This window comes from Lottia gigantea (genome assembly GCF_000327385.1).
Source record: "Lottia gigantea unplaced genomic scaffold LOTGIsca_80, whole genome shotgun sequence".
Taxonomy (NCBI): Eukaryota; Metazoa; Mollusca; class Gastropoda; family Lottiidae; genus Lottia; species Lottia gigantea.
Genome location: NW_008710663.1, coordinates 332554 through 348956, shown reverse-complemented (window position 1 = coordinate 348956; position 16403 = coordinate 332554). Strand labels below are relative to the sequence as shown.

The window sequence follows — 16403 nt, the reverse complement described above, 5'->3', positions numbered from 1 at the left end:
AAAGTGATTTGACAGGGGTAGGGTAGCTTTGTCTCAGGGCTTTTAGCCCCTCCCTTATTATCTTAATTTCACCCTAATAGTTTCTTAGAAGAAGACTTGTACATGGTGCCACGTCATTCATGCACGCGCATTTAACACACACCAATACCTAAAATGTTTCTCGAAAAAAAGAAAAAGGTTTGAAATTTGGGCACCTGCTTTACGATTAAACTCTTGGCGACCAGATGCACGATTCTTTCTGATAGTTGATTAGAAAGTTCTATTAAATTAGAAGAAAAGAAAATGGAACATGTTTTAACTGATGTTTGCCCCCCTACGATGTGACTAGATTTGTTTAAAACAATGAGGTAACAGTGTGTGAATAAAACACTCTGCTTGGAGAAGAAAGGGGAACTCAGTCTGTTTTCAGCGGTACTTGACAATTCTTCATGCCGCCTGGCGATCAGTGGAGTTGATAAGCGCTCGATGAATAATTCATACTTCTTAAGGAAGAAAACAAACCCTGTAATAAGCGAGGAGTATAATTCTATGGTAATAGAGGGTGATGTGGAGAGATCTTCAACTTAACATCTCAATAAAAACAGATGCTGAAAGGTGGACGAGAGAGATGCAGAGGAAAGGGTCTCATGGCGACTCGGCCCCTATAGTTATTGTAAGGGGTGATTAGTGATAATGAGTAGATTATTAATTAATGGTAATGTATGCTAGACTGTGTTACATTATAAAAAAAAACACGTCAGAATGACAGTACTAGTTATTATACCCCAACTATACACCATAGTCTCCACTCACAACTCTCCTAGAAAATATCATTAACTGTAAATGTTTACCCAAGTTCGTCAACTCAGGTTTTAAATGGCAGCTCCATCGATTTCCTCGCTAATTTCATCATTAATGACATCATTAGTTTATTTATTTCACTTTCAAGTCAAATAATCATCAGACGACATTTTACGCTTCCCAGCTGCCATTTTCGAATACCTGTGAAAATGTAAATCGAGTCTAAATAAACAAGAATTTTACTTTATATGATAGCGGGGTCATTCAGCAACAATTTCATACCAAAATATCCAATTTGTTTACATTTAAATTAAAGTTATTCAACTTTTAATTAGCGCACCCATAGTTTCACTACTTTGCCGCGAAAACTTTTAAAACTTTTTCTTCCCGTCATACAATGCGCGTGATTCTGCGTAACATCCGCTAACGGTGCTCAATTAACATAAAAATACCCCATTGTGTTGCACACTAGCGTTGAATGATGAATGAACGGTTGAAATGGTTGGGAATTCCGGGTTTATTGCTACCCCTCCTATCTTTCTTCTTCCAATTAACATACTAATTCTTGACCAATTTTATATTTTTGATGTAATATTGTTAAAACAAAGAATATTTTAGCGATTTACATGAAAATTTGAATTTTTTCTTTGTTCTCGTTGTTATATTTCCTGATGTTCGATGCTGATTGTCTTCGATTAGCTGATTGGAAATCACTTCACCATTATTCCAATCAATCACTTTTTCTTCAATATTGTAAAGCATAAATCACACATTTTTTTGTCTAAATTTTTAATATTTTTCGATATTTTGCTCCAATTTTGTGCTAGAATTCAGACAATTACAAATTTATAGCTCTTAAAACAGTCAGTAAAATCAAGTAATTCTGTTGCTCTGAATTGGTTTAATTTACTTAAATTTATTCAGAAAATCTAAAAATTAAATTTTGCAAAAGAAAACATCATCAAAATGCAGCCAGATGTTTGAGTAGATAAAAAAATATATGAATATTTTGTGATTGAAAATCGAATAAAATTGAAAAGGTGGAGAAAGCACATTAACACCTCGTTCTTTATATTAAAGTGGAGATTATTCAAATGCATGGCCGTATATTCATGTTTTGCACGTTCACTGACAAAAAACTACCTTAAAAAAATATTTCTTTAAGGGCGAAATAACACTATATATGAGTGATTTAATAAAATAGGTTTAATGTCGGGTTAAATACAGTCCCGATTTTCCTTTTACAATCACTTTCCTCGTCTCTTTGAACAATTTAAACATTGAAAAACGAGTTAAACTCCACCTTATACCTGGCCTATTGTAACCGGTGTGTAACGGTAAATTCAATAGATGGGGTGGAGAATAAACTGAGAAGCCGATAGATATAGGGTCGGAGGACATATAAACAAAATACCAAACAGATTTTTTTAAAAATTATAAATCTGGTCCAACTGATAATAGATATCTCGGTTTCAAAACAGAATTTCTCTTATTTTCATCTCCAAAAGCTCTTTAGAATTCGCTGTAGTAGCGTTTACCTTAAAAGGAAATCTTTACCATATAAGGCAAGTGAGCTAACAACAAAGGCGATAATTTTTATGAACGAAAAGAAGAAGAATGGGCAAAGAGAATCACCTTTGTGCTTTCAATTCAGTCTCAACTTGCGTCTAAATACGAAGATTTGATGAAATGATAAAGATAATAAACTGGATAAAAAAAATAATCTTAAATTACTATTTTCTGATTTGTGTCTTTGTTTGAAAATGTTTTTTTACACAAGAAAAATAAAGAACCGGTGGAATAGAAATAAAAGAGGTAGACTCTATAACAGTGATCAATGATATAAAATGTTTAATTCATTTATCAGGTTCTGTTTCAATAGTTCAATATTTCTTTTCGATCTACGATTGATTTCTTGAGCACAGTGAAAATATTTTCATTTTATAATTCATGTTGAATGAAGGCAGAAAATTTGTGGGTGGGTTTTTATATCTATGGGCAGTAGCCGACAAATGGTATGAATTCAATTGAATTTAACGTCCTACTTTTCTGCACCTAATGGCCTAAAGAAGACGGGGACAATACAGGGCAACTACAGAATGTGCGAATATGTGCGTTTAGTAATATATAATATTTCTACAATTCGTTTTTTGTATTCATTCTGCTAATTACATCATATCCGGACATGGCCGTACCATTTAATTACCTACAAGAATTTTTATGAATAGAAATGAAGAGCTTTTATAAAAATGGATCGAGAGTCGTATAATGAGTAAGAGAATATTTTTAAAAAAGGAATATACCATCAATTGACAATATAACGTTATTTTCCACAGATCCTTTAAACAGAGAAAGAAATTGAGGGTGATAATGGGTCTCATTGATTCAAACCTTTTGTTATAGTTTTATTGTACGTTTATTACTGAAATACTAATCCTGTTTCTAGTCGGGATGGTGGCGAAAATTGTCCTATAATTTGTATGATTTGTAAGTATAACATTACCTATAAGTGGTCAACACATGGAACCAACGACTATCGCCCAACATTGAAAATAATTTCACAATCCAAGCAATGATTTTATTCTGTATTTACCCGCCTAGCTCAATCCGAGGCCGAAAATTAAGACGTATAACTTCATTTCATTTTACACATTTTGATTCAGTTGAATTATAAGAGAAGACGACTCAGTTTCTTCGCCTCTTCACCCTTAATTCTCTCCAAAGAACCTGTATCTGATACTTTTTATTTTAAGTACTCGGTTATTTTTATTTTCAATATTCTTTTCTTAGGCTCTTACAATAATTGTTCACGTCTCACAGGGACTAGTCTTTATATCTTTCATGCCATTAATTTACTGTGAGAAAAGAGAAGGACACAATAGCGCCCCTTGTCGTCGACCCTGTTTTCAAGTTTTTATTAGAATTTTTATGATTACGTTACTAATTTTTCGTCTTTTGTGATTAAAGATACTCAGGTATTAGTTGAAGTTTTAGTAATTACAAATAATATTTATGAGGCATGCCCTTTACTGGAAACAAAACATCTTATTTTTATTGATAATAATTTCGTTTAGACAATTTTAAAGAAAGTAGCAGGTAGCATAAGAAAGAGTTCCTCCGTATTATATTAACTTGGCTTCAGGCCATGGTTTTTTTAACTACAAGCGATGTGATAGTACCACATGAAAGGGTTTGATTTACCCAGGTTCTAATGGTACTTTATAAATTAGCATTATTTATTTAGTTTCCTTCCCTCCTTTCTTCATATTACACCTGCAGTTTCTCTGGTGTTTTTCATATTTGGTGCAGAAGAGTAAGACTTAAAACTCGATTCATTTCATTTTCTGATGATTTTCATGAAAATTTTTAACAGAAAATAATTTTTCTGACAATACCTCAGAACGATGATAATGGCGAATGAGAAAAGGACTCAATGACAAAATATTAAGCTAATCCAGTTAGGAGTAACTTAACCAGGACGAAATGATAAAAAATACGCTGTGTGTATCGGTGTGAATAAATGGTTAGGCAATATTACAGGGGAAATGAAAGATAAAATAAAGAATACAGCTATCCACTAACTGTAACTAAAGACCCGAACAATAGGCAGATACTTGAAACTATGTATACAGTTAAAGGGGTTTGAAGTCGGAGGGATTTAGTTTAACATCTCTATTTAGGGGGTTATTATTTATCAATGGGTACAGAGGTATAGTTACTCAGTATATCACCAATTTAATACGACGCTTTTCATCTGATATTTTGTAGGTAATAGCTCGTTACGTTTTGGTGGTATATGGTTATAGTTGCGTGTGCGGCGCAGGTCGTGGAGAAAAACAAATTTTTAGAGGGACCGTGTATTGTAGAGAGTACAAGTCTCAGTTATAAAACTGCAAGATTTCATAAACGTATGCTCATTGTTGAATATCAGTAAAACGTTTGATTATTGAAGTATATATTTTTATACTTTTTAATATCTCATTCCAATATCTGCTATATTCTTTTATGTAGAACTACAGAAATATACATATAGTCCTGTACATTCCAGATTTGAACATTATCCTGATTTACAACCGGCGTCTTGATATCTGATTTAAATATCTGGGCTGTCCCTTTAAATACAATTAAGATAATCAGACACATTAAAATTTTTAAAATAAAAATCTAAACTCGTGTCGCTATTGTTTGTTTTAAAACCCTTTCTCTTGAGTTCACATGTTTGCTTCGGGCACTCCAACACGTGGTCAAAACAGGGGGCGTGGCACGTCAACACTCTAAACTAATATACGACGGCCATCTTAATTAACCATCTCACGAAAGGCGAGATTTCAACGTGATTTTGACGAGATTATATGGAAAGTAAAGGATTTATCAAAACTGATGTATTTTTCGCTAGTTTGATTATTGTTCAGCCAAGCACGATTATCTTACATCGAGTTAGAAAATTGCACAGCAGACATGTTTCTTCTTTGTATAGAGACACGTGACCGGTACTGGGCAACTAGTCAACACGTCACGTGATGGAAACAGGTAGAAATAGCTTGAAATAATTTCAATAATGATCTACCATGTTAAAAACGACTGTCACGCACCGAAATATCAAAAATTATATCATTATTTAGTTGGGTAGGCTTTTCTTATTTTCAATAGTGCTCAGAACTTTGAAGTCACGATACTTAAGAGTTATTGAAATAAGTTTTGAAATATTTTTCAGGTAGTTTCAAGCTTAAAATAAAATTCTCTCTAGAATAGTGTCTAATATTTCACCAAGGTTTGTTTAATCCAACGGCCAGTGAAATGTTTGTCCTCGATGAATCAATTTTTTTTTATCTGCCCAATTGTCGTCTTGAATCGCCCTCAATCTTCCCCTTGTTTGACCCGACCATTGGACCATGGTGGGGTATGAATCACGGACGTTCCTCGCACGATCGACACGTTTCCCGTGCGCAAATATGCGATAGTACTCCGCAGATGCACGGCAAAATCTCGGTATTTCAAACTGATACTTGAAAGATTTAAAATAGTGATACTATTTTATGTAATAGATTATAAATTAGAAGATAGTAATATTAATAATATATTAGCTAGATATTGACCCCGGTCGATCTGCAGACAGATTCACTGTATAATTTATCTCTGGAATGACAGGCCAGGATGATAAATAGTTATATAGTAACCCACTCTAACAACTGAACAAATCTCTCTACAATCTCTCAACTAACAGTAATTTATGTTTATATTTTACTATTACATGAATAAATGAATGAATGATGCCTTGAAGGAATTGTAAAGAGGTTTCTAAACATTTTATGTGAATCAGGGACACTCATAACATTTTCAGTCAAACGTCTGTGTGTTCCTGCAATTCCTCTAAAACTATGCGCATGATTGCGTCACTATTGCAAAGTCTGCGTATATCATAAGGTCCCTTTGAGATAGTATAGTGACGACATTAAACACTGGTGAATATTCTCCAAGCAGGCAGTTTTCAGAATGAGCAGAAGATTTCTACCAAACCAAGAGTAGGCCTATTCAACTAGTTTTAAGTCAAGCAAGCAGTGATTCGTCAGTGATTAATAAGCTATTTGTAATTAATGAGGTAAAATCAGCTAAAAACAATTAACCATCATGGCATGCGGGTTGGAACAATCGTCGTTAGGGCGACTTTTATTGCTCTTTTTTCTGGGCCATTTGAAGAGTTCCTTCTCCTTGTCTAGTTTATTGGTTCTTGAATTAAATTAATTTGTTTTCCATTTCCAATCGACAATATTCAAATTAATTGAGCATTTATCACCTTTTCTCCTCCATTTATTTTAAATATTAGTCAGGCTGCTGAGGGTCACGCGCTAGAAACAATTCCTCCATCATTGTTACGTTTTGATGACCACGCGCGAGGACTGCACGTGAGATTGTAACGTGTGTGGTAAGGAGTGGAATCTCGAGATGTGAAAAACAGGAACTGGATGATTAATTAGCCGGCAGGATTTCTATAACTCAACAATAATTCAAATAATATTATCATTTCCATAGTAATACGTTTTAGCTAAATTCTTATTCATCAGGTCACGTCGGTCAAACGAACTGCATCTCGAGCGGTACGTTGACCAGCAAGAACACGTGACACCCCGTATAAGGACAATAATCCGATGACCACATTCATCAAGTTATTCCCACGTTTCGAGTAGACTGTCAAACGGAAATAATAAAACCTGTCATATTGGTCAGAATTTATCGGATTATTATGCAGGATACTCGAGAAATAACGGAATAAAACAGATTAACTTCAATACTTCTAGTTTTCCTTTTGAATGATTAAAAATACTTCCCTTTATAGCAATTATCACAAATAAATTGCCTAAGAATGAGGATTATTAATATATCATTAATTAACGAATCATTAGATACGAAATATAAAAATAATTACAGCAATTATTAAAGATATTCTAGTCTTATTCCAAGAAAATAACTAAATCATATTCCACAATTTCATTCTGCCAGCAGGCTTTATAATTCTGGTTTTTCTAAATAATGTAATTTATTTGACTGAAAATTTTAGTTTGAGAGAATCGACAAATTCTTCTATTGTAAAGAATGAAGACTATTAGTATATTGGAAACAGAAAGAGAATATTAGAGATTGCACAATTCCCGAATGAATGAATGAATGAATGAATGAATGAATGAATGAATGAAATATATGATTGAATATATGAATGAATGAACGAATGAATAAAAAATATGAAGGAACGAACGAACAAATGAATGAGAGAACAAAATTATGAATGAATGAATGAATGAATGAACAACTGAATGAAAGAATAAAATTATGAATGGATGAATGAATGAATGTTATCTCTATACAGAAGCCAACCCCCGTTTGTTACAAGATATTTGTTTGAATAGACAGTAATCTCGGCTGGACTTTAAATCAGTGAAACCTGTACAAGGTGGAAGATAAGCAGCAACATTGCCGGGTTGCCAGGCAGAATTTAATAAAGATACAATACTCATATCATACTGCTGATAGGGAGGGGGTGGGGCTATTCTGGTCACATGGACGGTTAGATACTAACATAACCACTGGTATTCATACAGAATATAATTTTTAGTTTTAATTTCTGGAATAAATTGAATTAGGATATTCAGGAGGGACTAGATTACGGAGTAGGAATGAAATGAATGGAATATTACGTTCTATTTTTCCGTGCCTGATGTTGTACATGACAGATGGGTATAATTGTGGACATTATCAAAATTAATATCTAAATGTTTCTGATAATCTTCAGACGACAAAAGAACACGATAAACAATTCACGAAGCAATTAATAAACTGTGCTAAACATCAGTTGATATAGACAAGAAGCCGGAGATAAATTCAACTTGAAATCAGAAATGCTTATTATACTTTTTTATACGTGAAAGAATATTATTGTACTTTCATAACTTAGAGGTGACATGATAAAATATTGTCGATGTAAGCAGATATTCTTCAGTTTGGCATCTTGGGTTGTTTCTTTTTTTGGTTATTACAAGATGAAATATTCTTAACCATCAAAGACCAGATCCTTAGTTTGGCTTGATAAATACCAAGTCGCTTTACTATTTCTGATGGTTATGTCTGCAGCAAATAGAGGTTCCATTGAGACCACAAAGCAGTATTTGGTCTGAAACTGAATTGAAAGAGGTATAGTTTTCAAGCAGATCGCTAAAAATTGCAATGAAGAAAAAAGAATAGTGAATTTTTTTCTGACAAAGTTAGTATTGATGATATTAGTGTCGATTTCCAGATCAAAAATTCACAGATGTGAAACAATTGGTCTTGAGCTTGTGTTTGTCATCAGAGAACTTAAGGCATAGGACTAACCCTAAGCCACACAAATATTCATTACTTAATGAAACAACGTGGAGAGTTTTGAAGACGTTTCTGTGCTAGTCCCGTTAAAGACAACTTGGATAAATATCGTTTCAGGACTTGTTCAGTTATTAATTTTATTGTATCGTCATGTCAAACACTTTCCCCCTGATTACTTTCTATTAAACTCAGATCTGTAATAAGACACGGGTGTCAAGCACGAGGACAGGTTCCAATACAGAGTGTCAGGAACACGAGGTGCCAGCCAGCAAACGTCATTTCCAAAAACCAATAAAACTTTTATTAGTAAGCGATTGACGGTAGCCATCATGGCGGCTTTCCAGAAATAACAGATATTGGTTTGTTATTATTACAATCACAATGAAAATTGGACAAACTCTGACTTGGTGATGGGAGCTCGTCAAATTGTCCAAATCCTATTAAACTAGCCATCAAATCGACGGCCAATCGTCCATTTTATTACAAAACCTTCACTCAAATCTACCATGATGATCGCCATCTTGAATGTGATGACATCACATAGTTACCTTTATTGACCAATTATAAATTAGGTGCCAGTTTGTGCTGAAAGTTACTGTAACATTTTATTTCCAGATATCTCTCACGATGGAGCACGGAGCTTATTTTGGACAAACAATGTACTCTCGGGATAACTACACTACATCCATGATGAGTTCGTTCACCACCCAACCCTCAACGTGTATCTATTCTAGAAACTGTTCACAAAATGTTTTTGGTGGCCATACTATGGCGGTAGTGGACCAGTGTTTCTTACAGCATGAGGAAGCTACCTCGGGTGTTGCTCAAGATCAGATTGGAGACGGACTTACAGAAACTTCTCAAAATGGACCACAATGTGTTGACAACCCGATTCCCGCTCATTTACAGACATCTAATGTGAACCCTCTATTGTCGATGGATGTACCCCCACCGGCTCATTGTCAGAATCGCGGTGGGAACCAGACGGCGGATCAGTTACAATTTCCGTGGATGAAAACAACCAAATCTCACGCTCATCAGTGGAAGGCGCAGTGGCCAGGTAAGTTGATTGTCTGTTGGTTGGTAGATGACAGAATAAAGTCCACTTCCAGTAGGCTAATCTGATATCGCAGACTAGGTAGTAGTTGGTAGATGACAAATTAACGTCCTCTGTCAGCTAACTGATATCGCAGATTAGGTAGTCGTTAGTAGATGACAAGTTAACGTCCTTTGCCAGCTAACTAATGTCGCAGACTAGATAGTCGTAAGTAAATGTCAAGTTAACGTCCGCTTCCAGCTAACTGATATCGCAGACTGGGTAGTCGTTGGTAGATGACAAGTTGTCTGATTACAGTAGTCAATCGCTGGCAATAAGAATGTTTCTGATGCCCTCAAAAGCTAAAAACACCTGTTCGCTGATATCAGCAACGAAAATCAGAATTACAACTGAGGGTTAGTGAAGTGTTGGCGAAGGTTCAGAGAGAGATTCAATCGGTTCATTCGCATTGGGGTTCAGTGAGTTCTTCGTGAAGTATAATTTTTGTCCAGTGAAAGCCCTGTATTGATTGTCGAGAAATTACTGATATGTTCGATACAGGCGTAAATTTTTGTCGATGGAAACCTCGATTGTAATCGCCGAAATATTAATCTGAATCATATGAGAAGGACATAGGTATCTGGTAGACGATTAGGGATCCATTTATTTTTTTTTTTTTCAAAAAGTTATCATATAAGAGTACTGGTATAGTATGCTTCTGAAATAGTCTTATTTTACTTTTATAATTTATTGATCATGTTGAATTTATGAAAATAATGCAGAATTCAACAGTAAACATGGACACTATTTTCACTTTATCTTTTTTACTCACAACTGATTATTTATTATTTCCTTTTACTATGACGATACCGAAAGTTATGCCAAATTTGGCTTTAATCATAGTTAAATTCTCAAAAAATAGCGAAATTTTATGTCTGGCCATAAACGTGCCCATATCACTTTCGTATATGACGTCCGAGGAACGGAAAGGTATTATATTATACGTTATATTTTTACAAATTTTGAATTCCATATCAAAATAAGGAATACATTTAAATATCTTCTATGATTCGATATTAAATTCATTTCATGTCCTGTTGCGATTTTCATTCATTTTTTTCAGTGGAATGTAATTTATCAATTTGCTAATTTATAAAACTGAAATGTAGACGAGGTCAGTAAGTCAGATAATAGGTTGTACAACATGAAGATAAACAGATCAAAATAAATCTGTTGTCAGGTCGAGGAGAATAAATTATACCGTCTATTACAAATTTATTCATTTTATTTTTAAAAAAAAAATAAATATTTTGACAAGTTAACTTTTAAAAATAGCTTTGACATTTATTAATTGTAGATTGATTCATGCATTGGTTTAATTATATTATATTATATATATTAACTGTATGTATACCATATTTGGGAATCTGTTTTAAGGTTTTTTTTGTAATATATGTATTTATTAGACGAGTCCTCGAAAAATATTTGCCAAGTCTTTGAGTTATCTGAAGTAGTGGGCACCAATTATATACTAATTTCAGTATTTAGGAAACAATTTCTATAATATTATTCACCGAGTTTCAAGGTGAGCTTAATAACTGGTTATACTTTCAGTGGTTATACATTCAAAAAATAAAAACGTATTATACAGTTATATATTTACAAGCTAATTAAAATAATTATTTACTTATTTAATTATAATTACAGATTTATGATGATGATAAAGTAGGTTTTTTTGAGTGATATTTTTCCACTTTTCATTAAAATTGTGGTTATTTAATGAAGTTTGATTAAAAATTATCTTAAATTTGAGACTGATATACTGATAATAGCAAGTGAAGGAAACCACGAGGCGAAACATCAAGTTATCAGAAATTAAACGATTATGCGAAATTTTGACCGACAACTGTTTGGAGTTGCCCGAGGTAACTACCCCGTCATCAGTAATCTGCACATTAAACAAGGATATTAAATGATGACAATATTTCATTAACTGTGGACCATTTGACCGGGGGACAATAAAGCACGACACCGTCCCCTAACAGATGACCACCGTATGTTAGACTATTATCTTTCCTTTCTGAAAATATCCCGGTCAGAAATTTAATGGTTACCTAAACACCTCAAGAATAACATAAGACACTTTCAACCGTATTATTTCGTTTCGTCTGGGTTTATTATTCCTAAATTTGATAAAGATGGGCGTGGCTTGACACGTGATCATTAGTTGACTAATTGAATAATTAAAATTGTAAAATTCAGTTATTACTTGGGCTAATTTCTTGAAAAGAAATAAAGTTTGAAATCCTACTGTGATGTACCTGAAAGCTAATCTCTCTAAGATCTGCATGCTTGTTTTATGCATTTAATATTTTAAAATAATATGCCTTCATGACGATAACTGCAATAGAGCTATATGTAGTATAACATAATTTATTCATTATTATTTCTACTTTTTCAGAAAATTCTCAATTTAAATTAAAGATATTTGTCATTCTTTCTTTCGCCAACGTCGATGAACAAACCTTTACCAATAGGGTTTAGGGCATCAAAAATAAATCAATCATGGCTAGAATCGGGGTTACGGTTTATCTTATATCGCACTAGAGTAATGTGTAGTAGGCCTATAAAAAATTATACATAATTATTTTCATATTTTGCAATACGGTTTTCCATCCTAAATATAGGCTACAAATTTGTTTTGTCTATTACAGGAGCTACAGTTTCGGTGGAAGATGAAAATAAACGAACCAGAACGGCTTATACACGTGGACAACTTCTAGAACTCGAGAAAGAATTCCATTTCAATAAATACATTTCTAGACCGCGCCGCATTGAGTTAGCCGCCATGTTGAATTTAACTGAAAGACATATTAAAATTTGGTTTCAGAATCGAAGAATGAAGTGGAAAAAAGACGAGGCAAAACAACGACCATCGACGTCTGACTTTTCCCCGCCAAATTCTCCAGCTAGTCCGTGTTATCAAAGAAACAGTGATGAAAATAGTGACGTAGAACACAAATCTTCTAAAACTGTGAAATACGACGAAGATGTGGCGAATATAACAGTGTTAAAAACGAGTGTTTCGGGAAACAATCGAAAAGACCATCCGAAATCTGGAGAACATTCGGAAAAGTAGATGAAATTTTATACAATGGATATGCTGTAAATTGAAGCTTGATATCGTGTGACAAAAGAAAATTTGTTCACATGGCTATCCCTACCCCTCCCATTAATTATTTGTTTTCGGGCAGCGGGTGGAAAACTTTCGGACTAAATTTTTGTGTTAGTGAAAGAAATAGCTTAAAGCGTGCACAATCCTTGCTGTTTATCTTGTTTGATTTTCATACTTTATTCTTATATAGGCCTATCAATAAACATGTTTCTATTGCAATCTTATGACATGAATTAGGCTCATACACCACGTATGGTTCTTAGGCCTCATGTAAAAAAAACTCAAGAACTTAGTAAAAAGCCATTTTGAGTCACTTCCTCGACTTAGGAAGTCTTAGTTAGCGAACTAGGCTACTAGTTTCGGATGGAATTTATTTCGCCAATCACTAAATCAAGATCAGAACTTAAACATTTATTATTTTGTATGTCCTGTAGCCTAAATCAATCGTAGCATTATCCCGGAGACGGCTTCCAGCAAGAGGGCTGGGTATTTGCCCCTCTAGATAACTGGTTTGTACCCCCAATTCATTTCTAACAATTTTAAAGATTGATTTTTATACGTAATTTGCCCCAAAATATGTGCCAGAATGTGCCAAATTAATTCTATGTTTTTTTAAATGTTCATAGGGAGAATCTTATCGTAATCCTTCGGCCAATAGGGGGCTTGCGCCTAAGGCACTTCCACAGCGCGACGCATTTGGAATCTCAACCCCGACAGTCCCCCCCATCCCCCATTTAGTTATTCTACCCTCTGTTCCCTGCGTGATATTTCTGTATTGTATAATTATTCTTAGGTTATAAGCTATAAGGGATATATTTGACAGACTTCGATCACCTACCTTCATTTGACATCTTGTAAGGCTGTAGCCTTCCTACTTCATGGGACTCTTTCACTCTTCATCCTTGGGTTCTAGACCAACATGTGCTTCTGCAACCATGATAATATATTATTATCTATAGATTGGTATGTACAGGTGATAGAGGTATCACTGTCCCTTGTATGTGTTGTGGAAAAATCTCCCTTTTCACCAGAACAGACGTCAAAATTGATCAAGGGGAGATAATTATAAAAATGAATATAGAATCCAGACTACAACAATTTTCATCTCATATCGTTAATTAATAATAATTTAACGGGGTTTTCTTTTCTGTTGCCAATTGGGTTGATGACGGTATGCCTTCCAGTGTACAATGAAGTAAATCAGCACTAGCTTTAATCTAATCTTTTGAATCATTTAATAAAATCAACTTCTGAAATAACAAGATTTTATTTACAAGCACTGTGGAGAAGCTGGAGTGGATGTTAAAATATATAGGCTACAAACTAAAAATTATTTACTGTGAAAATGGGTAAGGTCATTTGTTATAAAAAAAGCCCAGGTCAAAATGAAAAGATAAAGATTCAATAGTAAATAAGAATATCATTGTACTTAAGAGAATACTTCGCAAGGATATCAAGCTGACAAACCATATCACAGACTGGAATCAGGTGCTCCAGTAGCACTTTACTTCAGTCTATAAATATCATCCTCAACAGTTAACCGAACTAAAAATTGCTGATCCACATCCAGGAAATGGTTATTCGGATCAGCCAGAAGATCCAGATTAACAAAATTCTTCAATGTAAACCCAGGTCCCCAAACACCATGTATTAAACAAGACTGTTCTTGATGGCGAATGGAGTTTTTATCATTGTCATGGTTGATTAGTTCTAGGGAGAAGGACACTCTATATAAACCCAGAGTATCTAATTCAACCTGCAGTGATAACTTGGAACTATTCTCATGAGTAACTGTCAACACCCAGAGATATTCGTCAGTTTTAAAATGGAGTTTTCGGCACTTTGACCCTTTTTCTAGAATACTGTTCAAGAAGAATCTAAAATCATATTGGTTCTGCCCTGGATAGTCGGATTGTTTGTTTTGTCCATCTTTTCTAAACTGAAATGTAAAAGAATCTCTGAACGATTTCAAACTGTTTGAATTCTCATCTTTATCCTGGTTGGAAAATTCCCCAAAAATACCAGTCGTACAGTTGGCAACTTGTTTAGAATTTCCACTTTCAGTCTTGTCCTCATAGATTTCGCAATCTAATTCCGAGTCCAAATCATTTTCACATGTTTTAGATGAACTTTCCTGATTTTCAAATTTTACTTTCTGTAATTTTTTATCAATATGTCCCAACTCCAAAGAACAAGCCTGAATTTCCACTGATGGTTTATTTCCCATCCTAGTTTTATCATGTTCCAGGCCAGTTGAGCGTGAAGGGTCAGCAACACCAAGTAGAAGTCTTTTTTTGTAGGCAGTCTTCAGCCCAAATCTGGTTGGAATGGTTCGAAGCTTTTTCTCTGATTTTCTCCATTTCGATGTTCTTTTACCAACATGTTTTGATCCGAACAAAGCAAATTCTGCTGATCTCGAACTGGTTGTCAACTCTCCGAAAAATTCAACTGACATTTCAGTTTCTTTTGGAATGAATTTTGGATAGGTAACACTACATACAGGGAAATGAGCTCGATTTTCACTTTCGAGACATTTGACTTTTAGGTAAGGTAAGTGATCTAAAATCTCGTGCGAGTCGCTACGTTGTAATAAATCTGATGAATCATCGAATAATCTTTGAGATTGGTCCACCATTACATTAACATCTTTACACAGAATGTCCAATTTCTCTTTTTCTGACGTGTAAAGTATTTTCACCTCTTTTTTGAATGCTCGCCCCTGATTTTTGACAGTATCACAAATATTTTTGACGTGTTCATCGATTTGATCCCACTGTCTTCTCGACACCATTTGAAGTTCTAACATTTCACTTTTCATATGTTCTGAATATTTCTGTAAAGTTTGTAAATTTTTCTTTGCATTTAAATTCACCTCTTCCAAATCTGACCTAGCTTTTGATTCAATTTGTTCAATTTCAGTGACCGAATGTCCACTGTGGTCGACTCGGAAACATTTTGAGCAAATGGTCACACAGCAATCAGTGCAGTAAAGGTCAAGGTCCTTATCATGATGAATGCACAAATGTTTCTTAGGTACCGGTTCTTGAACTTTGACCTTCTTTTCTTCCAAATAAAAATTTGTCATGAATCCGTTTACCCCATTTTTGGGGATCTTGACCCTTTTTCGACACAGTGGACAAGGGAAGTCATTCTTTCCTTGGTAATTATTCAAATAATTTTTCAAACAAGATTCACAGAATGTATGAAAACATTCGATAATTTTGGGTTTTGTGAAGGAATTAAGACAGATACTACATTGAAACTTGCTGTTCATTAACTCACTTTCCTCATCGGACACATCCATCTTGTCCGTCTGTTCTCTAGCCATGGCCATGTCTGAAAGAATCACATCAAATACTTTATTTAAATATAAATTTCACAGCAAAATTTCAGACTTCCCTTTTTTGATTACATTACATTCTCCTTCTAAAACAATATTGAAAATCAGATAACTTAAGGCCTGTAATCTAGAACCAAAATGACAACAGACTGTTGATGTTTGGGTCTAACTGTTATTAGTCAGTGTCAATCTAGTGATATCAGCTGAAATCAAATGAATTG

At 34.2% G+C, this 16403-nt stretch overlaps 2 protein-coding genes across 2 annotated transcripts; one reads left to right on the top strand and one right to left on the bottom strand.

Annotated features, from left to right (window-relative positions):
* Positions 1–12380: 12380 nt before the first annotated feature.
* LOTGIDRAFT_100678 (hypothetical protein) lies at positions 12381–12587 on the top strand (the record flags this gene model as incomplete). The annotated part of the gene is made up of 1 exon (XM_009067187.1): positions 12381–12587. A coding segment is annotated over one exon (207 nt), but the record flags the coding sequence as incomplete, so codon positions are not given.
* A 1759-nt stretch (positions 12588–14346) lies between these two features.
* On the bottom strand, positions 14347–16176 carry LOTGIDRAFT_168901 (hypothetical protein; the record flags this gene model as incomplete). Its single annotated transcript, XM_009067186.1, has 1 exon — positions 14347–16176. The coding sequence occupies one exon, from the start codon at positions 16174–16176 to the stop codon at positions 14347–14349; it is 1830 nt and encodes a 609-aa protein (XP_009065434.1).
* Between the last annotated feature and the right edge of the window lie 227 nt (positions 16177–16403).